At 45.3% G+C, this 25741-nt stretch overlaps 1 protein-coding gene across 2 annotated transcripts in view; it reads left to right on the plus strand.

The window, feature by feature from the left end:
* CACNG1 (calcium voltage-gated channel auxiliary subunit gamma 1) overlaps positions 1 to 17623 on the plus strand; it is an 88400-nt gene extending 70777 nt beyond the window's left edge. Inside the window, exons 2-5 of one of the 2 annotated variants that reach the window (XR_010787601.1) lie at positions 9552 to 9626; positions 13041 to 13178; positions 15581 to 16826; positions 16881 to 17623. Coding sequence is in view for 1 of the 2 variants with exons in the window: in XM_066588236.1 (XP_066444333.1) it covers positions 9552 to 9626; positions 13041 to 13178; positions 15581 to 15807 (440 nt within the window). In the remaining variant the exon portion in view is untranslated. Of the gene's footprint in view, positions 1 to 9551; positions 9627 to 13040; positions 13179 to 15580 lie in introns of both variants that reach the window. The other variant, XM_066588236.1, reaches the window with a different exon arrangement.
* Positions 17624 to 25741: the final 8118 nt, after the last annotated feature.

Below are 25741 nucleotides of genomic sequence, written 5' to 3' on the forward strand. Positions count from 1 at the left end.
TAACCCGTGGCCTGCATAGTAGCAGGTTGACAGGTGAACAAGCTGCGACACTCGCATTATGTGGCCGAAGAATGAGACTCTCTGTTTCGTAATTTTGCCCTCCATTAAAAATTTTGATTTGATGCGGTCCAAGACCATTTGGTTCGTGATCTTGGCTGTCCAAGGAATTTGTAGGAATTTCCTCTGGCACTAAAGTTCGATGACAACAATCTTCCTTCGGTCTATTTTGTTCACTGTCCAACCATCGCAGTCATATGTTGTGATTGAGAAGATGATTGCGTTGACTATCCGGCATTTCGTTGTAATGCTTAAGTCTTTGTTTTTCCAGATCTTATCCATACTAAACATTGATCTGTGACCTAGTGCGATTTGTCGTTATATTCTGGGTCCTGATTCTCCATTGCGAAAGTTACAGAAAAAGGGAGAAAATTACGAAATCACAGGGGAGTATGGCCAAATTGACTTACTAAAAATAGAAGTAGGGCACAGATAAGGAGGCAGGATACACAACCTCCCAGTGGAAGCAAAAAGGTCAAATGCTAAATAGGGGAGCTAGAAGTAGGTGCAAGGTACTATGAACACCGCTCACATGACCAACCCAAGAAAGGGGTGTGGCTACTCAGTGCTGCACCCGCATGTAGGTAAAGAATTTTAAGGTGACAGGTCAAATGTGCACCACTGAATGCATATCCACAGCCCACAGATAGAGATAAAGCAGGCTGAAGCATGACAAAGTGCCATACACAAGCAAATGACACCCTGGGCTCCCCCAGCACAGAAAGCAAAACCACATGCTGCAGCTGATAAGATGAATAAAAACCAGTATGCAAACTTCCAAAGTGCATATAGAGGAGAATGCAAAAGTGCAAACAACTGACTAAAAACCACCCATAGACACCCTAGAAGGGGAGGAGCGACTGCCCATCACCAAAAATGCACATGGATGCAGGATACAAGCCAATAGATAGGTGTGATGCACCATACAGGCTTACAGCCTATGAGTAACGTGATTGTTATATCAGCAGGCTGTCCTGAACTACAAACGTGAACCACACTGGCATAGACACCCCAGGCTCCCCCAGCATATAAGGTTAAATATATTGATAGTGATAAATGCAAGGTATTGGTCAGTATTTGGGCCAAAATACAGAAGCTTACAAGCCCTTGTCAAGGTCCTTGTCTTTTGTGAGTCCCTACACTTATATGCATTTCTTCCTGTCTCTTTGGCCAATTACATTGGGCCCACTTAATGGCTAAACACCCTATAGGCAGCCTTCATATCACAATAAAGCGCTTTGTAAAGCTCACCTGTTGCTACAAGATCCTTATAGAGTACGGGACTCCTACCTGGTCCCATTATCAGGAGTCACTGTCATACATGGAAAGGCAACGACAAATGCATTCATGGTGCAATCAGGGTATGCCCTTGACAAGAGCCTGCCCATTCACACCTGTGTTATAGCTCCGTTATGGCTTTCTGTCTCTTTGTTCCATTTTTGGAATAGAGAAATGGAATTAAAATGGAAATAAACATTTCCGTTTTTCTCCCCATCGATCCCATTTTTTTCAGTAAAAGAAAACTGAACTCAACAGAATGGAAGCAAACTGAAAGTTTTCCATTAGCTTTCTGTTTTTTTTTTAAAAAAACATGAAATTCCAGATCTCTACTCCAAAAACAGAACAAAGAGACAGAAAGCCCTAACGGAGCCCTAATGTAGTGTGAATGGGCCCTCAGACACCTTACATTCCTATTTACAAGCTGCACATGGCTGCTATTTAGGAAATAAGATCCAGAGATAACGTAAGTGAGCTTTTACACGGAACGATTATGTTTGTTTTTTAAGAGGATCATGTAGTCATTCAGTTCGCTGTACCAGTGAATGAGAGGGACTGAACGAACGCTGTTTAACCCGTTTAGGACCAAGCACTGTAAATTTACGGTGCCTGGTCCCAGGCTTAAAGCTCAGCGGTATGTAAAATTACAGTGGGGTTTAAGCTTCGTGCCTCTGCAATCAATCAGAGAGAGGCAGGACAGGTTGTCAGCTGTTAGCGACAGCTAATAACCCGGAGGACAAGGCAGGAGGGGTTTTTAACCCTTTCTGTCTTCTCCTTCGCCGAGTACACAGCGCTCAATGAGCGCTGTGTACTAGAAAGTGAAAGTGGAAGTGTAACTTCCAGTACAGGAGCTGGGGGGGTCATGTGACCGCCGGGAATCCCTGTTACAGCAGAGCTACAGGGTCCCAGAAGAACCTGATCACCTCTGCCAGTGACTAATGTTCCTACAGGGGATATTTTTTCCTGTAACTGGGGCTCCTTCGGATGCGGTTCCTATGGTTGAACCAGCTACCAAGGGAAAGAGTTAAAAAAAAGCACGCGAATATCCACCAGAAGTTTTTTATGACGCCATGGGGACATAGATAGTAAAAAACATAATTACAAACATCAGTAAATAAGAATTACAGAATACAACAACAATATATACATAAGGGCTTATTCAGACAGGCGTATATAGGTTGGGGTTTTTCACGCCCGGCCGATATACGCTGCCCCTCTCTGCAAGGGGAACAGGCGGGATGGGACGTGAGCAGTGTACTGAGCTCCTGCTCCCTCTCCGCCCCTCGCAACTGTTTACCCTGTAAACCAAAACTATACATATTATATATCAAAACATCCGAAACAAAATGAGCAACCCGTTCCCATACTTTATTTTAACGTAAATAGACTAATATTAAAAAAATAACTAGAAATGTTTAAAAAATCAGTTTTTTTGGCTTTTTACCCCCAATAAAACTAAAAAACAGGGAAAAAAAGTCAGTGAAAAAGATATTAAAAAACTCTCCCTATGTGTCATGGAAAAAAAAATGCAGTAAAAATAATTTTGGTAGCTGAAGGAAACAAAATAGGGCAGTAAAACCACCACATGAGTAAAATCCCTAAAAAAGTATATTGACGTCCGGTAGATATGCAGTGTCCCTCTCTACAGCGGGAGGAGGCTGGAAGAGTTGGGAGCAGTGCACTGAGCTCCCGCCCCCTCTCCATGGCCTCTCCGCCCCCCTGTACTATTTGCAATGAGAGGGGGGCGGGACAGAGGTGGAGCTAAGTTTATGTGACTTAGCTCCGCCCCACCCCTCCCCTTTCAAATAGTGTCGGGGGCGGAGAGGGGGCAGGAGCTAAGTGCACTGCTCCGGTTCTTCCCGCCTCCTCCCCCTGCAGAGAGGGACACCGTTTATCAGCCGGGCATGAATACCCGGCCGTTATACAGTCGTCTAAATGAGCCCTAAGGATCCACAGTGCAGCCGAAACCTCCCTTTGCAGATAATGCAACAATATTGACAAAATCTGCGGCCACTGGCCACCACTGCTTGGCGGGGCTTCAGCAGAAATGCCTTCACCACACTTTGGAATCTTACCCTTACGCCACAAGTATCAGCAAAGAAAATCTTCATTCATCATACTCACGGGATAATAAAAAGAACGTAAATCAGATAGCAGAATCGTGGCGTTGCTGGTGCAGTTCCTTCATGGGGTTTGTAGGTCAGCAGTGAAATTATTCCAATATCCGACTTATGCACTTTTTATTATCTCATCTGTGAGTATGATTAGATCACCTTTCATGATACCTTCCAGTGTTACACTAAATGCGTCCCCTTTGATAAAATAAATAAATAAATAAATAAACTTTATTTGTATAGCGCCAACATATTCCGCAGCGCTTACATAGACAGGGGATACAGAAAGACACAAGTACAAACATTACAGAACCACGGTTACATTGTAATCAGTTGATGGAAACAATAGGGGTGAGGGTCCTGCTCCAACGAGCTTACATACTACAAGTAATGGGGTGATACAGAAGGTAAAGGGGCTGGAGATGTGCACTGTATGGTGAGGTGGAGAGTGAGGGGTGATATACACATAGACAATGGTCAGACATTTAGCCGTGTGACGGCAGAAACAGTATGACTGCAGGAGCGGTTTATGATGGCTAGCAGGGATTGCAGTCAGTAGGTCAGGGAGCATGTTATCAGGCGGAGTACAGAGGGGTTTGTTTAGGGAATGCGGTATGCCTCCCTGAAGAAGTTCTGCGAGTCCTGGATTGCTCGGGTAGCCTTTGGTAGTGCGTTCCAGAGGACCGGTGCTGCTCTGGAGAAGTCTTGGAGGCGGGAATGAGAAGTTCGAATTAAAGGGGCGCTCAATCTGGTTTCGTTAGCAGAGTGGAGAGCCCGGGCTGGTTGATGGATTGAGATGAGGGAGGCAATATAGGGGGACGCTGCACTGTGGAGGGCTTTGTGGATGAAGGTGGTGAGTTTAAATTGAATTCTGTATTTAACGGGCAGCCAGTGCAGTGACCGGCACAGGGCAGAGGCGTCCGAGTAGCGGCTGGACAGGAAGATGAGCCTGGCTGCCGCATTGAGGATGGATTGGAGAGGGTAGAGTCTGGTGCAGGGGAGGCCGATCAGCAACGAGTTGCAATAATCGAGCCGGGAGTGGATGAGGGCAACAGTAAGCGTTTTTAGCGTGTCCACAGTGAGAAAAGAGCGGATTCTTGCAATGTTCTTGAGGTGCAGCTGACATGTTCGGGCCAGAGATTGGATGTAGGGGGTAAAAGAGAGATCAGAATCAAATATGACCCCAAGGCAGCGGGCATGTTGTCTAGGAGTTATGGTGGCGCCACACACTGAGATGGAGATGTCAGGAGGAGGTCAGTTAGTGGAGGGTGGAAATACCAGCAGGTCAGTTTTAGTGATAGTGGAGAGGAAGTTTTTTCATAGTATTTTGGTGATCCATTCCTGATGACCAGTCTGACATTCAGCCATGAGTCATTTTCGCAGTCTTCTGGATATTTGTTGGACTCTTTTTCCTTCACTTTATCTGCTCCGTCAAGCAGCCTGTGACTAAACCACTTAAAGGCCCTTTTCAATGGAACGATTTTCGTTCAAAAAACAAGGAAAGAAGCAGCAGATATTCTTGCTAAATCACTCGCTGTGATATTTGAAAATTCTTAAGAAGTCCCAGAAGATTGGAAAATGGCAAATGTTCCTATCTTCAAAAGATGGAAGAAGGTGGACCCAGAAAACTACAGGCCTGTGAGCCTGACTTCTAAACAGAGAAAGATCTATGAACACATTTTTAAACAGCATGTATGTAAGTACTTGGATGAGAATGGAGTAATTACCCAGAGCCAGCATGGGTTTGTAACAAACAAGTCATGCCAGATGAAACTAATTTCCTTCTATGACAGAATCACTGACTGGGTTGATCAGGAAAATGCAGTGGATATAGTATATCATGACTTCAGTAAAGCATTTGACAAAGTATCTCATACCATACTTATTGAAAAAATGACCAAATATGGGATCGACAAGGCAACTGGTAGGTGGATTCACAACTGGCTGAGTGATTGTACTCAAAGAGTGGTCATAAATGGCTGCACATCCAAGTCGAAGAATGTATCAAGTGGGGAAACACAAGGCTCTGTCCTAGGCCCAGTGTTGTACAACATTTTTATAAATGATCTGGAGGAGGGAATTGAAGGGAAACTGATCAAGTTTGCTGACTACACAAAGCTAGGAGGGATAGCTAACACTAAAGAAGAGAGGGACAGTATTCAAAAAGATCTAGACAAGCTTGAACAGTGGGCAGCGACTATCAAAATAGCATTTAACAAGGAGAAATGCGAAGTCCTACATCTGGGCAAGACAAATGAAAAATGCACATACAGAATGGGAGGAATTGGGCTAAGCAGCAGCACATGTGAAAAAGACTTGGGTATACTAATAGATCACAGGCTGAACATGAGTCAACAGTGTGATGCAGCAGCAATAACGGCAAACAGAATTCTGGGATGTATTAAGAGAAGCATAGAGTCTAGATCACGTGAGGTCATTATTCCCCTCTACACTTTCTTAGTCAGACCTCATCTGGAATACTGTGTCCAGTTCTGGGCACCCCGATTTAAGAACGTTATTCACAAAAGGGAGCAAATTCAGAGAAGAGTTACCAAGATGGTGAGTGGTCTACAAATCATGTCTTATGAGGAACGGTTAAAGGATCTGGGAATGTTTAGGCTGAGAGGAGACTTAATAGCTGTCTACAAATATCTGTACAAGGAAAGACTAGAAGCAATGGGATGAAACTGAAAGGGAGGAGACACAGATTAGATATTAGACAGTGAGGGTGAACAATAAGTGGAACAGGTTACCACAGGAGGTGGTGAGTTCTCCTTGAATAGAAGTGTTCAAACAAAGGTGGACAAATATCTGTCTGGGATGATTTAGTGAATCCTGCATTGAGCAGGGGGTTGGACCCGATGACCCTGGAGGTCCCTTCCAACTCTACCATTCTAGGATTCTACTTTTCATTTGTCGTTCATTTTATGCAGGCATAAAAATCATTCTGGGCTCGTTCATTTATCGCTTAAATAGCGCTTGTTCAGCTGCTCTTAGTCACTTATACAGTGAATGTGAATGACTGAATGACTTCTTGTCTGAATAGCCAACAATGTATCTGCTGTATAAACCGGCTGCTGAGTGGCTCTCACATCGTTCACTTGTTCAAACGATAATAGTTTGGTGTAAATGGACCCTAACATAGATTTTATATGGATCCCTTGGAGATGTAATTGCAGATGGGTGCTATAGTACATCATTATGGTGAAGCATATACAGGGTTTCCTGCCAGCAGTACAGGGGCTTTACCGCAGGTAGGACTGTCAGTACAGGTGGGCCATCCTTTAAAATTCCAATGTGGATAAAGCTATAAAGGATCCAAGTGATAATGATAGATACTAAGCAAAGGGGTTCATATTGGTCCTGTGAAAACAAAAAACGGAAGTCAAACGGAACAGATTCAAATGAAAACGTTTCTGTTTTTTTTTTCTATCATTGATTTTAATGGGAAAAAGACGGATCCGTTTAAGTTCAGTCTTTCTGTTCCAAAGAAGTATCAGAAAAAGGGCTTCTGGAAACGACCGTATTTGTGCATGTTTTTCATTTCAGTGGGTTCGTTCTCATGAACGTGTTTTGCGCATGCATTCCGCACACATGGAAAAATGTCGGACCTGCTCTATCTTCCTGTGTTTTATGCAAACGAGTCTATGGGAGATGCGCAAATACACTAGAGGATGCGTAAAAGACTATGCAAAACTGCAAAAAAAGAACACATCTGGACCTCATTAGGCTAAATAGCCTTTTAATCCCCGGAAGGGGTGTGCCGCGCTTGTGTGCACTCACCCTGCATGCGCAATAATTACATTACTATGTGCAGACACGCGCACAAATCCATCTCAACAACATAAATACTTCTTGCTGAGGTGAACGTATTCGTGCATATGGATGTGTGAAGCTGACAAAACAGAAAGCCAAGAAGAAGCCCAAGCGCAGGTGTGAAAGGGGCCTAACTGCAGCATTTTACTTACAGTGTAATACAGCAGTTCAGCCTCCGGGGGCACTGTTCCATTACTCCCAGAATCAAAAAAACTCAAATCATAGTCTGTAGTGGTAAATGGACACGGGGAGTCTATGAAAGGAAACATGCATCATTCTTCCCCCTCTTCCCCAGGCAGCTGGTATTCCCGCCAGTGATGGCAGGCAAATGTAAATTGATATTTTGCTAATGAAGATGGATTTTTCTCGATAACATAATGGTATTAAAGAAGCATCTGGAGGCGTTGGAATGTAATGGTCAGCAAACAGCGTAACGTTGTGACCGAGAACCGCAATGGACTATGTTACAGGGATTTATTTCAAGAGGCGGAGATATTGCTTCTGTGTACGCTATCACATATAAATGCGCCAAAGCCCGTGCTCTAATTTAGTAGGATGCATGTTTATCCGTTATAAGACTATAATCAATTTCTAATAGTATTGCTGCCTTCCTCCCTCCCATCTTCCATCCTGTTCAGTAGGGACCTGCTGCCCATAAGACCGTACGAGATTCCATATTGGGATCCTCTGATCCTGTTCCGTGTCGCCTCTTTACTTGGTTTGGCAGAGGGCCATTTTGGCTCCCAGATCCCAGATTAGACCAGTGTCTGACGGGAGGGGTAGTTTTGTAGGAACATGCAATATTTTGTGCACATTTGCACACCAAGGGGTCCCACAGAAGTTTATGGTGGGTGTGCAAATGTGCGCGCAATATGTAAGCGAATGTGCGAAAACAGTGCAAAACTGCAGAGAAAAGACCACATTTGGACCTCTTTATCAGGGCGGTGGGTGTTGTGCAACATATGAACAGGCTTCATAGTTATAGATCTCTGCCGCGGTTTTAACAGGTGAAATCTGCATAAAGAGTTCTGTGGCAGCATGCGCGTATGAATATACCCTTAGACCATGTTTACATGAGGTGGATTCGCCATGGATTTTCTGTGCGGACCCTCCGTACAAAAAAACCCTGCAAAATAGAGAGATTTGCAATATCTTGTCCACACGCTGCGGGAAAAATACGCACAAATGTGTGAGGAAATAGACAGTGTGGAATTTTAATCCACCGCATATTAGTTTTATCACTGTATGAGTCTGGTTTCATCGCAGTTGTTCACGCAATTTTTGAGCGTCAGCACTGCTTTTTCTCACAAAAACATCGCTGCTGCTTGCAATTTTTTTGCGTATTTTATTTGCACAATTTTCTTGTGAGAAAGACAATAGGACTTTCTAATGTTAGAAACGCAGCTCATGAAACTCGCAAGTCTGTGCGTTGCGATAAAACGAAGGCTCCATAGCGTTAACAAAAATCGCAAATCACAGAATATTCACCGTTGATTCTACACATACTGTGGATTTTCAAATCCGTTGCATGCGCTATATGTTGCGGAAATGCCGCGGCTTTCCACCATGATTTCGATACATTATGCAAAGAGGGACATTCACAGCTATATTCGCACCGAATCGGCACCCAGATTGCACTGCGGATTCTAAGGCTGGTTCTGCAGTGTAGTATTTGGGTGAAGTGTGAACCCATCCTTAACCTCCTTAGAACTTGATCTTATTTTCATCTGCTCTTTGGAAAAGCTAAAAATATTGCAAGGAAGCTGATCTGTTGGGGGAGGGGGCGGCCGGGAGTGACATGATGTGATGCGACGGCTCGTGTTTTCTGCGATCCACAGTCCAGGAATCGCAGTAATGAACCAGAAAACCTGCAGGAAATGTGTTGGGATGCGGCAGCTGCTGGGAGCAGTGAAAGTGATGGTGTGCGCTCCAACCTCGCTCCCTCCAGTGTAAGCGAGCGAACGGTTAGATATTGACAGATTGTAGCACTGGATATCATTCTGGCTCAGGCTACGGGGTTGGACCTGGTGCTGCTACAAAGTAACCACGAAAAGTCAAAACAAGTCCATATATAGTCCTGGAAAGTGTAACAATATTGTAACAACACAACCAACAACGTTCAACTTGGGAGAATGTCTGTAGTTGCCATTTTTGTGCTCTAGGGGGCACTGTACATGGATTCTTTCCAAAATGCAGTATTCCTATCATCCAACAATGTGGTCTGTGACTAAATGTATTGATATGTGGACTCCATGTGAAGCTGACCCTCTGCTTTCTCTCTTACAGATGTTAATTGCTCATACTTCAAGCACTTCACCTCAGGAGAAAATGCTGAGATCCTACAAGTCACCACTCAGAAAGGTGAGTATCTGGGGTACCTTAGGTAAGTGTATGTGGGTCTGGGATAGTGAATAAAAAGGAATATATAGGGGCTGGAACAGGTACAGGTGGCATAATGGTGCATATGGGAGGCTCTGAACATATCAAAGTTCAGCAGGATAAAGTGACAGGAGGGCGCATGGGCGAAGTGGGATTGGAGTGTGTGTACATTACATAAATGAACTTCAGCTGCTTCTACACCTGTGGGGACTCACAACAACAGAAAGTAAACAGAAAGGCTTCCATTAGGCTAGTTTCACACGGGCGATCGCAATTTTGCCGCAAGGAATTCGCAGCAAAATCGTGCCTTTCTTCCCGCGATTTTTAGGCAACAGCAATGCTTTTTTTTTAGAATAATATCGCATTGCTGCCGCCCGCGATAACCTTTTATCACAAAAGTCAATGAAACTTTCAAATGTTAAAACCACATCGCAACACAAGTTTGTTGCGTTGCGATGCGATAAAAAGGAGGCTCCATAGGGAAACATGGGAGATAAAAAAAAATCGCACATCGCAGAAAGATACTCAGAGAGCACGTTGCGATTTTTTTGTTCTCTCAACATCGCATCAGTGAAAACATCGCAGATGGGAATGAAATCGCATCAGCAAAAAATTGCGTGATTTTCTCACCCTGGGTGAAACCACCCTTAGGTTTCCATTTTTTTGGACCTGAAAATAGCGCAGTCTACAGAGTTGTTTTATCCATAAGAAAAAAATTAAATCTGACGGAATAGAAGCAAACTGAAGCCTTTCCATTTACTGTCCGTTTTTTGTTTTTTTTTTAAACCCCATTGAAATTAATGAGGGGAAAAAATGAAGCTTTTTTTCCGTTTTATTACAGGTTCTCTCCTTTAAAAAACAGAGCAGAGAGACGGAAACCCTGAGCTGACCCAACGCAGGTGTGAAAGCGGCCTTATGGCCCATTTATACGTAACAATTATTGCTCGAAATTCGTTCAAACGAATGAATATGAGCGATAATCATTAAGTATAAACACGACAAAATGCTCACTATTCGTTCTGTTTTTTGAGAAAACTATTGCTTGCTTCTCGTTGTGTGTAAACGCTCCTCGCTTAGCGCTTCATCAAGAAGGTGAAGCGCTGAGCGAGAAGCCAGCGATGTCTTTCAGGTAACGCTCTGCACAAGCGTTAACGACCTTACCGGTGACATCAGCTGACGACCTTACCGGTGACATCAGCTGACAACCTTACCGGTGACATCAGCTGATGACCTTAGTGACATCAGCTGACGACCTTACCGGTGACATCAGCTGACGACCTTACCAGTGACATCAGCTGACAACCTTACCGGTGACATCAGCTGACAACCTTACCGGTGACATCAGCTGACAACCTTACTGGTGACATCAGCTGACAACCTTACTGGTGACATCAGCTGACAGCCTTACCAATGACGTTAGCACTTGTGTAGTCGTTTAAAACAACTGTCAGTCCTGTGTAAAAGGGCATTAGAGAGGCTGAAATTTGGAATATTGTTAACAATCGCATTGCAGAACAGATGAGGACTAAGAAGAGTTCAAAGGGTCTCATATCAAAGTACTAACAACCACTTGTCTGGGGGTTAGTCGATCTGGGGTAGTCGGGCCCGCAACTTAGGATATGTGCTGGTCCTATCAGACTTTTGTCAGATCCAGTGGATTTGTTGTAAACCCCCCCTTCGAGGGGTTGGAGAAGGATTGGCGACAGGATGAGCAGAGTGACCCAAGGGGGTAAGGTGCAGGGCAGTATGGTGCATGGGGCTGCAGCACGATCAGGCAACGGGTGGTAGTTTTGGCTTATATGTAAGAGGCATAAGGAAGGGACTGGAAGACGAAGCCACATAATGGTGACTGTAATAATCATTCCACACTGTAAGGAGGAATGTCCTAACGAGCCCATACTGAAAGATGCCATGATCTGCGCTTATGACTGGGGCAAGTGAATGATTCTCAGCTGTTTATAAAGGGATTTACACCTCCTATGATGAAAGACCGAATCCGCCAGGCATAGTCCACATAACCTCCACACCAGGCTATCATTTTGGACCCCATCCCTGGTTTTCTATAATGATAAAGTTCAACAACTTTTTAAAAACACAATGGCCCATATTTATTGAGGCTGCGTTCACAATTGGATTTGGCATTCCATTTTCCTATTCCATCACATTAACAGAAAAAGGAAATGCCACCCGTCATCCTCCTGGACAAAGTAGTGCAGCGTACTACGCCATTTTATTTGGGATTTTGTGTACATTTGTGTCGGAAGGTCCACATGGAGCCTCTGACACAGATGTGAGCCGAGCCTTAGAAGCATTCCCTGAGCAGTGGAGTAAGATGCTCCAGGCGGAGAATAAGAGGAAACCGCCTCCTCATAAACGTGGTACATATTTTGGCAGTCCATGTGTTTCTAGTATAAAATAAGAGTGTAAGGAGAATTTATGTGTTTACCAAGGAGAAGACAATCCCAGATCTCATGTAGAAGTCTGGGCCCATAGGAGAAATACAAATCACACCAGCCTGTTGCGGTATCAAATGATTTCTAATGTATTCAAAGTTGTATGTGGTTTATTTATATACCATAAATGACATCACAGGAAAAGTACATACCTCCAAGATTAATAGGAATACATGATAGGGTACAACTAAAATGTTTAAGATAAGTTGCACCTTTTGAGGTGTAACTATAATATACAAAGAAACTGTTCTGATTTCAGTGAGAAGGTATGCAAAGGGGGGTCTGGGAGACTCTTATCTTCTGTCTGACTTTATCCCTTATCATTCACTGGTATATAGAAAAGGTTTCGTTTTAATCCCTTCACTAGTTACACTAGTAAAATGCTATATATTCCGAGTCTACAATCTGATAGCAAAAACAATTAACTGATACATTGATCTACAATTTTCTTAACAAAGAGTACAGGCTCATTCACATGGGCGTGGAATTCACGCAAAAAAAGTGCAACTATAGCTGTGGAAAATCATCTGAACGAACAATTTTTCCAGCTGTGATCTTTCTACGCCAAACAAGAGGGACTGAAAATATGCACTGCTGGAGAGAGAGATGAGGGAAAGCCATGCAGCTTTCCTTCATCTCTCCGGGGGTTTCCCCTTCATTGCAGGGATGAGAGGACTCCCCGGCACTTCCCTTCATCTCCCCAGGGAGTCCTCTGTTTTAGGATGGAGCCGAACATCGCCGGGCAGACCCCATTGACTTATAATTGGGTCCATCTGCTTTCCACTCAGCTGCCCGTCATTTGGACGGAAAAATAAGCGCTGCATGCAGCGTTTTTTCTCCCAGTATTTTATGCCAGATCTAGGAATATTGCCTATATTGTCATGGGGGAGGGGTCTCCACAGATAAGAACTTGCTAATGGCCGTACATATCTTGTTTTGGCAGAGTACAGCATTTCGGCGGCCGCCATTGCTATTATTGGGGTCGGCTTTATGGTCATGGGCACTGTGTGCACGCTACTCTCATTCAAGCAGAAGCTGGATTACCTACTTAAGCCGGCCGGACTCTTCTATGTGTTCTCAGGTAAGTCCAAGGGTCCTCCGACCACAGAATGGCAACGGCCAGTATTTATGGACACCAACATAAATGGACAAGGGTCCCATTACACAAAGTATGATAATAACCTGTTATTCCCATAGTGTCCGCACTTCTCCCTTCCGATATGCTATACCATCACACCTATCACCATAGTATACTGAGAACCAGCCACTATCATTACCTAATACATTATAGCCCATACGTCTGACCTACAGAGTATACAGTATATATCACTAATGACAAGGATGACAGATCTGTAGCTCAAGGTCCCTTTACACAGGACAACTGTCGGACGCATTAGGGCAAACAGCTGACCCAGCGACTATCGCTCCTGTGCTTTCACATATGAGTAAAAGTCATTCTGTAAATGAGGGCAGAGTGGGTAGAAATCGTTGCGGCCCGTCCACCTCCATTCACAGTGAACAGGCAGTCGCAGACAGATTGAGTGACTCCTGTTTACACGGCCTGACAGTCAATTGGTTTTTAGGCGAACTAAAAACCAAGCAACTCCAACAAATGGTCAATATGTTGCTCAGTGCACTATCGGCATCCCTTGTACATGGGACGACTATCACCCGAATTAGCAGTTTCCAGCGATAATCACCCCATGTAAAGGAACTTTAAAAGGGTTTTTCCAAAACTTAAGGGCTGTCCCTCCCCCTCATTGGCTCTCTGCTTCTCTCCTCCCCTCTGAGTTGTTTGCAATGGGAGTGGGTGGGGCAGAGCTTAGTTCTGCCCCTCCCTGCCCATTGTCCATAGCCAGCAATGGGAGTGGTTGGGACAGAGCACTCCCATTGCTCCACCCCCTCCCATTGCAAACTCAGGAGTGGAGGAGGGAAGGGGGGAACTGTTTAGATGGAAGCGTACATTGGCTGGCCGTGAAAACCCCAGCCAATATATACTCGTGGGAATAAGCCTTCGAATTGCTCCACAGCAGCTCTGTTCTTCCTGATTGCTGCTGATCAGGACATGTGACTGCTGCAGCCAATCACTGGCTATAGAAGATCACTTGAGTGGCCACTGATTGGCTGTATCAGTCACATGTCCTGGTCAGCAGCAGCCAGGAAGAACAGAGTTGCTGTGGAGCAATTTTGAGTTCTGGGAAAATCCCTTGAAGGTTGCTGAATGACAAGTATATGAAGAGGAGAAATAATCTGCAGATTAATATATCACTGAGGGCTCAAGAAATCTGCAGAACATTGCTCTACTCCCTCTACCTCCTAACATATAGCGATAGACTGACCTCTCTGCAGACCATTGCTCTGTGTCACACTATGATCAGCGATATAAGGTACCTTTACATGGGGTGATAGTCTCCTAAATAATTGCTCCAACGAGTGCTTATTATGGCTGACTGTGTACACATGGCCCCCATCACAGCGAGAAGTCACTCAGTAGTCGCTAGTAGTTCCATTTCAGCTCATTGAAACAGAACACTCAGTGCAAACAGGAGTTGTTCAGAGATTGCGCAACTCCTGCCTACTGTGAATGGAGGCGGATGACCGGATGAGATCTCCAGCCGTTCCATTATTCAACAAAGGGCTGTCGGGCGCTTATGCCATATACTTTTGGGTAACCAAACTGAAGACTTCCATCAACTGTGCTGCTCCTCAAAAAGATTCCCAGGCCTCAGGATCATTCATCAAGCGGTGGAATATCATCTGGGGAACTTTGTTGAGGGCACAATAATCTACGCTATTTGAGACGGCACCAATCGCTACAAACAGGCAAGTATAGGTATTGAAATGGGAACCATCATCGGAGTCATTAGGTGAATTTGAGGTTGGTTTAAGCCCAAGGGTCCCTTCATAAGTCGATGGGTTAAAGTACAATTCATTAATGATGAGATGCAGTCATAGACATTAAAAGAAAGTACAAGAAAATAAAAAAATATAGTTGCAAGACCTCCCATAGAAGAAGAATAACGTTGCAAGGAAAAAAATATTTTTTCATGCAACTAAAATTGTAATTTTTTTTAAATGTTGTTGCTGACCTGATAACCCTGATGATGACATTTGATTTCCATTTCAGTATTTTTACTTACCTGTTTGTAAGGTTCTGTAAGATGTAGCATCCTGAAGTAGAGATCGATGTGTAGATCGTTGTACACCCAATAAAATGCCACTGTTTGATCAATGATCATGAGACCCATGAATCTTTTTGAGAAGCAGCACAGCTAAGGGAAGCCTTACATGACTGTAAGTGAATGCCCTACAGATCCCAGAGACGGTCAGGAGCCCCCGTGGAGCCACATCTACAGGTGCCATGAAGTATCCTTGGGGTTTCCTCATACCTGTAATTACTCCACTGGGGTTGCCCTCTTAAATGCTCTTATCTTTCCATGTTATTTCCATATGCTTTTGTCTACATTCTGCTGTGTCTTGCAGGACTGTGTATGATCATCTCGGCTGAGGTCATTCGTCAGTCTGTGCATCGGATGATTGACAGTAAGGAGACGGTGTGGATTGAGTACTACTACTCCTGGTCTTTCGCCTGCGCCTGCTCGGCTTTTGTGCTACTCTTCATCTGTGGGATCGCTCTTGTGCTTATCTCCCTTCCCCGGATGCCCAGGAATCCATGGGAAACGTGTATGGATGCAGAGCCCGAAATGTGAAATGCTCCTCCCTCCCAGTGATGGGAGAGACAAGGGGGATGAGTTAGAGAGTCTGGGGCAAGAGACATTCTGATCCCCAAGGCCGTTCGAGGACTGTGGCCTCATCTAGCTTATATATGTTCTCAGTATAGATTAATTTTTACTGTATATAAAGGTTGAACATGATGGATGAATAATATCACCCTCCATAAGGTATGCCAGAGATAACCCCATCATCCCAAATCAATGACCCACCTATAAGGCCCTAATTAGATGATGACTTCAGTCCAAGAAACTGGTGACTGATTTCTTCTGGGATTAACAGCTCCAGTACAAAAAACTATTTTCATTCTAAAGTTCCATAAAAGTCCAAAATTCTTAGAGCCCTCTCCTCTAAATTCCAGTAGGTTCCTTGGACCATGAGGATGACGCTAAGCAATTAGTACACACGTGTGTAGATTATCATATATTCATGTCTTAAAACGCTGATGTTTCCTCCAGATATGGATCTGTCCATCCCAGCTACTGGAAGATGCACAGTAGGCCCCTACTAGAAGAAACATAGCGCTTCTATCTACTGTTAGACATGTTTAACATGCCCCTCCCATCTATAGGCAGCCAGCTCAGTGTACCGCCTTCAATTACAACAGGCCCCTCCCATCTATAGTCAGCCAGCTCAGTGTACCCCCTCCAGTCCAGCTCAGTGTACTGCCTTCAATTACAACAGGCCCCTCCCATCTATAGGCAGCCAGCTCAGTGTACTGCATTCAATTACAACAGGCGCCTTCCATCTACTGGCAGCCAGCTCAGTGAACCCCTCCAGTCCAGCTCAGTGTACCCCCTTCAGCTACAACGGGCCCCTCCCATCTACTGGCAGCCAGCTCAGTGTACCCCCTCCAGTCCAACTCAGTGTACCCCCTTCAGCAACAACAGACCCCTCCCATCTACTGGCAGCTAACTCAGTGTAGCCTGTTCAGATACAGCAGGCCTCCCCCATCCACTGGCAGCCAGCTCAGTTTACCCCGTTCAGCACACAACAGGCCCCTCCCATCTAGTAGCAGCCAGCTCAGTGTACCCCCTTTAGCACACAACAGGCCCCTCCCATCTACTGGCAGCCAACTCAGTGTACCCCATTCAGTTACAGCAGGCCCCTCCTATCTACTGGCAGCCAGCTCAGTGTACCCCATTCAGTTACAGCAAGCCCCTCCTATCTACTGGCAGCCAGCTCAGTGTACCCCCTTGAGTTACAGCAAGCTCTTCCCATCTACTGGCAACCAGCTAAGTGTACCCCCTTCAGCTACTGCAGGCCCCTCCCATCTACTGGCAGAAACATTTGATTCAACAATGAGAAGTCTTACAAGGAATGAATGCTATGTTAAACAAGTGACTTGCACCTCAATCTAAAGCCACTTTTACACGGATGATTATCGTGCAAATTGCTAATTAGATCGAGCAGTTTGCACTATAATTGTGCAGTGGGAACTGTTGCAGTGAAAGACCGATCAGCGATAAATCACTGATCGGATCATTCAGACAAAACTATAAATGCATTGCTGGTCTACCACTGTAAAGAGGCCATTTTTTTCTATCGGCAGCCTGTTTACTATGAATGAAGGCGGGTGGGCCGGAGCGATCGCCAGGCTGGTCCGGCTCCATTCACTAGTGATAATGCCCCTGTGTAAAAGCACAGGAACAATTATCTGTGGCATGGCATCAATGCCCGACTGTCCTCCCGTGTAAAAGGGGCTGAACAGGTTGGCTCTCTCACTGACTCTGCTGGGGTGATAATTAATAACCCCTCTCCTGTAATTATGAGTAAACACTTGAAGTTTTTGGAGATTTGTTATTTTATTACTGGCCGATGGCCATTGACAAAACACTGCACCTGATAAGGGGGCTACAGTAGCGATAATGGGGGTGAGGGGACTGAGTTTGTACCAGGGTCAATGGGAGGATTTGTCTTTAAAGGGGTTATCCCAAAATTGACTTTCATCTCTTGTATACAGGGTAGGAGATAAAAGTCTGATCAGTGGGGGTCTCACCACCGATCCCAAAAACGGGGGATCTCATGACCCCCTCTTCTGCTCCCTGTGGGCTCACTGCATGCCCCGCAGTGAAGAAGAGAGTGGATAGAGCGGCGGTCAAGCATGTGCAATGCCATGCCATTCATCTTCAATGGGGGTAACAGAAACAGCAAGTTCAACACTCAGCTATCTCCAGCAGTCTCACTGAGGACTAATGCAGTGGCATCATGCATGATCGAACCCTGTTCCAATCCAATCTCCTTCTGATTACAGAGCATGGAGTCAGCCCAAAGTGAGGAGAGTCACGGGATTGGTAGGGGTCTCAGTGGTGAGATTCACCTACTCAAGTCAATGGAGCTATAAAAAAGGAATGATTGTTGTATAGTAACAAGATTCCAAAGATCATGGAGGAGGGTATTGGCAATGATGGATACACTCCAGGCATCTGATACCTAATTAACACATTGTGGTAAGTGACAGACCCCAGAATCTGGTCTACAAGGAGTCAACACTTGAAGGATGACCTAGAGAAGGAAGGGAGGGGGGGGCATCAAGTCTACGAGAGATACAATGAGACACATAAATGATAATAAATATAGCATAAACAAGGATCCCTACCGATTGGCTGTCTTGTGTTATCTGCTGTACGGTACACCGCCTCTCCATGCCAGACAGGCTTACTTCAGGCCCCTCCAGAAGAAAGAACATTATGGATGCGTTCACACATTGCGGATTGACTGCAATTTCTCACAGTGGAAAATGGATTTGCCATGGGGATGATCTCCGTGGCAAATCTGTAAAGTATAAACACACCCTATAAGTTATCAGGTGAAAGTGTGTCGGGTGTGGTAAGTCGTAGAGACATCCAGTTTAAAGAAAACCTACCACACCGAACCAAGCAGCATCATAAACTAAGTTATGGGGTGGTGTTCTCTGAGATGAGAGGGAGCTGGAGGAGACATATATATATATTTATATTTAGACCCACCCGCTCCACAAGTGTCTGCTGGTTCACGCACAGTGATAAAATCTGACTTTTCAGACTGCTGTCCATGTGCACTCCCTTTAAGCTAGGGATACTTGCCAACCTTTTGCATGTGATATGAAGACCGCAGTAACGTACTGCAACACCTAGTGACTGCCCATAAGGTTGCATTGTGACTACAACTCAGTGGTTAAAAAAAAAAAAAAAAAAAACTTTCGGATTTCTGGTTGTAAGTTGTACTCAACTTTGCTATTATAGACTGCAATGCAAATTGTGTGACTGACTTACCTGCAGTTCATTTTGTTTTTTTAATTCCAAAGGCGCACCTCTAGAACAGTCACCAGTCACACATATTTTTGGTCACATGACTTCCGAGACTTCATATAGGGCGCCGTGCAGCCTTAACCTAACACAAGAATAAAAACCTCAGTGTTTATTTCCATAACCCTCTCACCATTCGCTGCTACATCATGATCAGAAGAACTTTGGAGAGGCCCTATTCTTTATAGGAGGCCATCAGTAGATGACGGATCAGCGACATCTTGCCTGGACGGTGGGACACACTGATGATCGGGAAGGTTTTTTTTTTTTTTTCATTCCATCAAATCACAGGGTAGAAAAAGGCCAAAACCAGAGCTTCACAAATGTTGTAAGTTTGTTTTTGCTATGAGGGCAAAGGGCCTAATACATAGACCAATCAGCCAAACGAACGTTCGTATCAATGTTCCTTCTTGATTATTGCCATGTTTGTAGGTTGATCACATCTTTTATGTGAGCCAAAAAAATAAGTTTGTTGGCAGCATATCTCCCGGGACGTGCTGCCAACAATATGCAAACTGGTTGGGGTTCAAACCTTCGTATTAACAATTGTTTGTCCCCATAAAATTTGCATTGGCCAATGTAAAAGGCAGCGATCAACTCGTTATACATTGAGTGTCAAAAAATAAAGACCTAGAAGTTGTTGACAGAATTGGTTGAAACGTTTTCTGTGATTGTAACATAGATAGAAGTAAGTGATTACAATATCAGAGCAAACGGAGAACTTATTGGGGACAACTGACCCCTTGTAGAGAGGCTCTAGTATCCTGTTGTACCACCTCCATCTTGGATACGAGATGTGATACGGGCAGCATGGAGGCTCTAGTATCCTGTTGTACCACCTCCATCTTGGATACAAGATGTGATACAGGCTGGCATGGAGACTCTAGTACCCTGTTGTACCACCTCTAGCTTGGGTACAAGATGTGATACAGACGGGAATGGAGGCTCTAGTACCCTGTTGTACCACCTCCAGCTTGGGTACAAGATGTGATACGGGCAGGCATGGAGGCTCTAGTACCCTGTTGTACTGCCTCTAGCTTGGATGCAAGATGTTATACGGGCGGGCATGGAGGCCCTAGTACCCTAGTGTACCACCTCTAGCTTGGATACAAGATGTGATACGGGTGGGAATGGAGGCTCTAGCTTGTATACAAGATGTGATACGGGCGGGTATGGAGGCTCTAGTACCCTGTTGTACTGCCTCTAAATTGGATACAAGATGGGATACAGGTCGGAATGGAGGCTCTAGTACCCTGTTGTACGGCCTCTAGCTTGTATACAAGATGTGATACGGGCGGGCATGGAGGCTCTAGTACCCTGTTGTACCGCCTCTACCTTGGATACAAGATGTGATACGGGTGGGAATGGAGGCTCTAGTACCCTGTTATACGGCCTCTAGCTTGGATACAAGATGTGATACAGGCAGGCATGGAGGCTCTAGTACCCTGATGTACCACCTCTACCTTGGATACAAGATGTGATACAGGCCGGCATGGAGGCTCTAGTACCCTGTTGTACCACCTCTAGCGTGGATGTAAGATGTGATACGGGTGGGCATAGAGGCTCTAGTACCCTGTTGTACCACCTCTAGCGTGGATGTAAGATGTGATACGGGCAGGCATGAAGGTATACAGGTTCTGTATTGTATCCTGCAGCATAACACTCTACATTTGCTGTGACTGAGCCTCTAGATCATGTAAATCTGTAGGCTGGCAAAGTTAACATTCCAGATGGTCCCATACATGTTGTATTGGTGATAAATTTGGTGACCGGGCAGCCACGGAAGTGTGACAATTTTGTGGAGGCTTCCTGTGACCCCCTTGTGTGTGCGGGTGAGCATTATCCTGCTGCCTCTTGTAAGCCGCCATGAGAGGAACACGTGTGGCTGCAGGATGTCCTGAACATATCGCTGAGCTGTCATTGTCCCTCGTACCACTACTAGGGTGACCGACTGTCGTATGTTATACCACTCAGACCATCACACTAGTAGGAGCCAGTGTGCCGCTACACATCAAAGGCAGGATAGAGGTGCTCACCTCGAGGTCTCCAGCCACAATTACAGCCAAAGTCAGTGCCCAAACTAAACCCGGGTTCATGACTAAAGACAACGTGGTTACGCTCTGTAATGTCCAATTTCGTTGCTTATGACACAAAAGCAAACGGAGGCGACGGTGGGGGTTAAAGGCCGTATATGCTACATGTATTGGATGCCATGAGGCCAAATGTCCTACAGCCAAGTGCCTGGAAATGGTTTCAACAGACACAGGAGTGTAACGATGGCGCCACCTGTCTCTGAATGGCAGACAACAAAATAGTTGGAGCTGCTTGTCGGATGATCAGACGATCCTCTGCATTGGTAGTCTGTCGGGGCGTCCTGAGGCCGGTCACCTTGTGTGCCCTCACACATCCACTGGTCCCAACACCTCCCAACAGTCTGGTCAGGCACTCCTCTCTACTGGTGGTCTGTAGGGGGGTCCTGAGCCCGGTCACCTTGTGTGCCCTCACACATCCAGACGGTCCCAACACCTCCTAACAGTCTGGTCAGATGCTGCTCTCTGCTGGTGGTCTGTAGGGGGCGTCCTGCACCCGGTCACCTTGTATGCCCTCCCACATCCACTGGTCCCAACACCTCCTAACAATCTGGTCAGACACTCGTCTCTACTGGTGGTCTGTCAGTGGTCCTGAGCCCGATCACCTTGTGTGCCTCCATCCACTTGTCCTAACACCTCCTAATACTCTGGTCAGACACTCCTGTCTACTGGTGGTCTGTCGGGGTCCTGAGCCCGGTCACCTTGTGTGCTCTCACACATCTACTGGTACCAACACCTCTTAAGAGTCTGGTCAGAACGGCCCGATAGGGGACAATTCATGGATACGACCATACAGCTTCTCACATCCCAATAATGCGCCGCTCTCACACTCTGGTAACGGGGTGCAATCTCTTCTCAGTGTCGTAGACGCATCTGGTGGTCAACAAGCTCTACACAAGAAGAGGTCACTACACACAAGAGCCTTCAATAGGTCAACGGGTAAGCACTTTTAGGGGCTTGTGGTGACAAGACTGTTCATCTAATCACACCACAGCTCATAATCTACAGTTACATCAAGGATCTAACTCCAGGGCGGGTTTTGCAGGAAGACGACAACTTCTTCTAGGGGCGTTTTTTTTTTTTTATCGATCTGCTTGTGTAAAAGGACCCTAAGATTTCAAGCACAGTTCCCCTCCGCTCCTGTTTCAGACCAATTATCTCTGTGCAAAGATTGGTTCTTGTACTGGAGGATTGCAGTCACAAAGTAAAACAAGCAGACAGCTACCGATTGCAGCGGGCACCGTATGATGCTTCTAACTGCAGCTTAGCACCAATAGTCCCACAGCAAAAGACCCTGTGATCATGAAGGGCCCCAAATAGAGTCTCCATATGTACTATTAACACCCTACAACATTTATAGCAGAATGCTTCTTGCTGCTTGTGACCCTTAATGTTATTTCTGTCCCGTGGGAACGCGGCCTAAGAGATACTACAGTGCACTACAGAAGTATTACGGTGTGTTACTTGATCGGATTGTAGGTTCAAAGTCCCTTACAGGTTAATTTTAAAAAAGGTAGAAAAAAAATGGTCAAAAAAATATCCAAGTAAGGCCGTCTGCAGATAGCCGGGTCGGAACCGGTTGCGAGAATTCTCGCAGCGGGACCCGACCCGAGACCTGGCAGAAACCAGCGCGGCACTCACCTGCTCCTGTGGCTCTGGCTCTTTGATGTGCCGTCTGCTGACGCATGCGCAGACCGGAGCTGGCGGCCGGGGAGTGACATTTCTGTGCGGGGCTCTATGAGCCCCACCCAGAAATAGAGCATGCCGCGATTATTTTTTTTCTGCGCGTGATTTCGCGCAGACAAACCACGGCCGTCTACATAGGATTGCGTTTTCTAACCCAATCCTATGGCAGCTTCCAGGGGCAGAAAGTCTACAGGAAATCTCATCGCGGAATTTCCGCCCGTGTGTCGGGGGGGGCCTAAGGCTCTGTTCACATTTGTGTCCTCCGGTGCAGATCGGCATGAAGTTTCTGATGAAAAAGTCGTGCATCGAGTGATCCAAAAAGTTTTATGTATCTCAAAACAACAAAATGGTACTTCTAAAAACTACCGGTCATCATGCCAAAAACAAATTATTTTTATTGAAAAGGAAAAAAAAAAGAAGGTGTTTATTGTGTAAAAATCTAAAGACATATCAAACCTAAAGCCTTGCTATCACAATTGTACCAACCCACAGAAAAAAGGCAGCACCTCTGCAATATTTTTTATGACCTTCATCGTATGCAGTAGTTCACCCTCTTACCCCCCAAAAAGTATTAAAAGTATGCAAACCTCAAAATGGTATCAATAAACTATACCTCACCCCACACTGAACGAGCCCTCAATATGGCTATGTCAATGGAAAAATAAAGTTAGAGGGTTTGGAAAAGTGGAGAAAGAAAAAAATCATTGTGTCCTTAAGGCCTTGTTCACACGGGCGACAAAGTCACGCGATTTTGTAGCGTTGGGACAAATCGCATGTATGTAAAGCCCGTTCTTTCCTATGGGTTACTTCACACATACGATTGTTTTGTAGCATGCAACAACCAGACACAAAAACCTTGCGGGTGCGACGATATGTCCGCAACTCGTGAGGCTTTGTAGCCCATGTTTCCCTATGGAGCCTTCCTCTTTGTTGCATCGCACGAAAGCACGATCTTCGTGCAGGGTGATGCAACTTTTGACAGTAGGAAATGCTACTGTCAAAGCCAAAATTTAAGCCTTGGCTCCAAGAAAAAAATTTTAAAAACAGTATACATCACCTTAGAAGCGCTGTCAGTCGGCCGCATCTTCTCCCCGAGTCTCGGTACTGTTTCTCATCATCATCTTCTGGCCAGGAATTGAAAAATTCACTGACTGTGATTGACTAAGTGTCAACCAATCACAGCCAGCGCTCGATGAACCAATCACAGCCATTCATTGAGTGCTGGGTGTGATTGGCTAAGTGTCAGCCAATCAAAGCCAGCGCTTCCAGGAGGCGGAGATTTTTCAATCCCTGGCCAGGAGATGAAGAGAAATAGGGCCAGGCTGACAGCGCTACTAGGTGATGTATACTATTTATTTTTTTCTCCAGCTACTGTTATTTTTGGGAGAAGGCTTATATTTCAAGCCTCCCACTTCCCCAACCCGAAAATCCTTGGATGTGGTGCTACAAAATCGCGGTGTCACCGCAAGAAACCGCAGCGATATTGATGCGATTTTCTCACGGTGATGCCGTGTCACCCGTGTGAACAAGGCCTAAAGAGACTTTTACTACTGACAACCTATACTCACGATAGGTCATCAATAGTTAAGTGGTGGAGGTCTGCCACTCACCATCCCGAACTATCGGCCAATTGCCAGGTGCGTCATTTTATGCAGACAGAGCTGTACTACAGTACTACAGGCACTGCTCTCACTAAAATCTATCAAAGCTGTGCCTGCAGTACCAAACCAGGCCACTGCAATATACACAGCACTATCTACTTCCAGGGCTGTCCAAACGGACACAAAGTTCAGCGATTAGAATATGGTTGGGAATCCTGAGCTGCCGTCCTGTGTCGATCAACTATTAGTGACCTATCCTAACTTTTCCAACAACTTGTACATTTACGATTGCCAGTGTGATAACTAGCAAATCTGCCATTCTCTTTATCGAAAATTTCGTTTTTGTGCTGAAAGAAATCACTATAAAGTGCTCGCCATCAGGGGTCTCCCTTCCTCCTAGTGTGCCGTCCACTAGACACGCTGGCAGAGAAGGAGATTAAGGGGGAGGAGTCATTGTGCGCATTGAACCGTACAGAGAGCAGAATGAAGAGTAGAGACCCACACAGTCACTGCCTGCAGCCAATAGTAAGTCACTGTTTACTTGGTTTTAGCTACTGAAATCACATCTCCCCCTCTCAGTCTTGCCGTGCAAAGTCTCACATGAAGACATCATGCCTGTGTGTGTCGCAGACCGTTACAGAGCAAAATGTGCAGTTCACTATGTACAGTCTATAAAACACACAGCAGCAGGCTCCTCCCACCAGTCCGGAGAAGATTGAGAGTAAAATGTACACCTTGCAAAGGGGAAAAATGGGAAAAAAATATAGAAGTCATATAATAGCCAGGAATAATGTTATTGTTTATGTACATACTCAAGGCAGCTGGCCATTGGCACCATTGGATCACTTTTTATTATTGAAATGCACGTATCATGGATTAGCAAGCATTAGAGATGAGCGAACGTACTCGTCCGAGCTTGATACTCGTTCGAGTATTAGCGTGTTCGAGATGCTCGTTACTCGTAACGAGTACCACGCGATGTTCGAGTTACTTTCACTTTCATCTCTGAGACGTTAGCGCGCTTTTCTGGCCAATAGAAAGACAGAAAAGGCATTACAACTTCCCCCTGCGACGTTCAAGCCCTATACCACCCCCCTGCAGTGAGTGGCTGGCGAGATCAGGTGTCACCCGAGTATATAAATCGGCCCCTCCCGCGGCTCGCCACAGATGCGTTCTGACATAGAGGAGGGAAAGTGCTGTTGGTGCCGGAGCTGCTATAGGGAGAGTGTTAGGAGTATTTTAGGCTTC

Source organism: Eleutherodactylus coqui, chromosome 13, assembly GCF_035609145.1.
Source record: "Eleutherodactylus coqui strain aEleCoq1 chromosome 13, aEleCoq1.hap1, whole genome shotgun sequence".
Taxonomy (NCBI): Eukaryota; Metazoa; Chordata; class Amphibia; order Anura; family Eleutherodactylidae; genus Eleutherodactylus; species Eleutherodactylus coqui.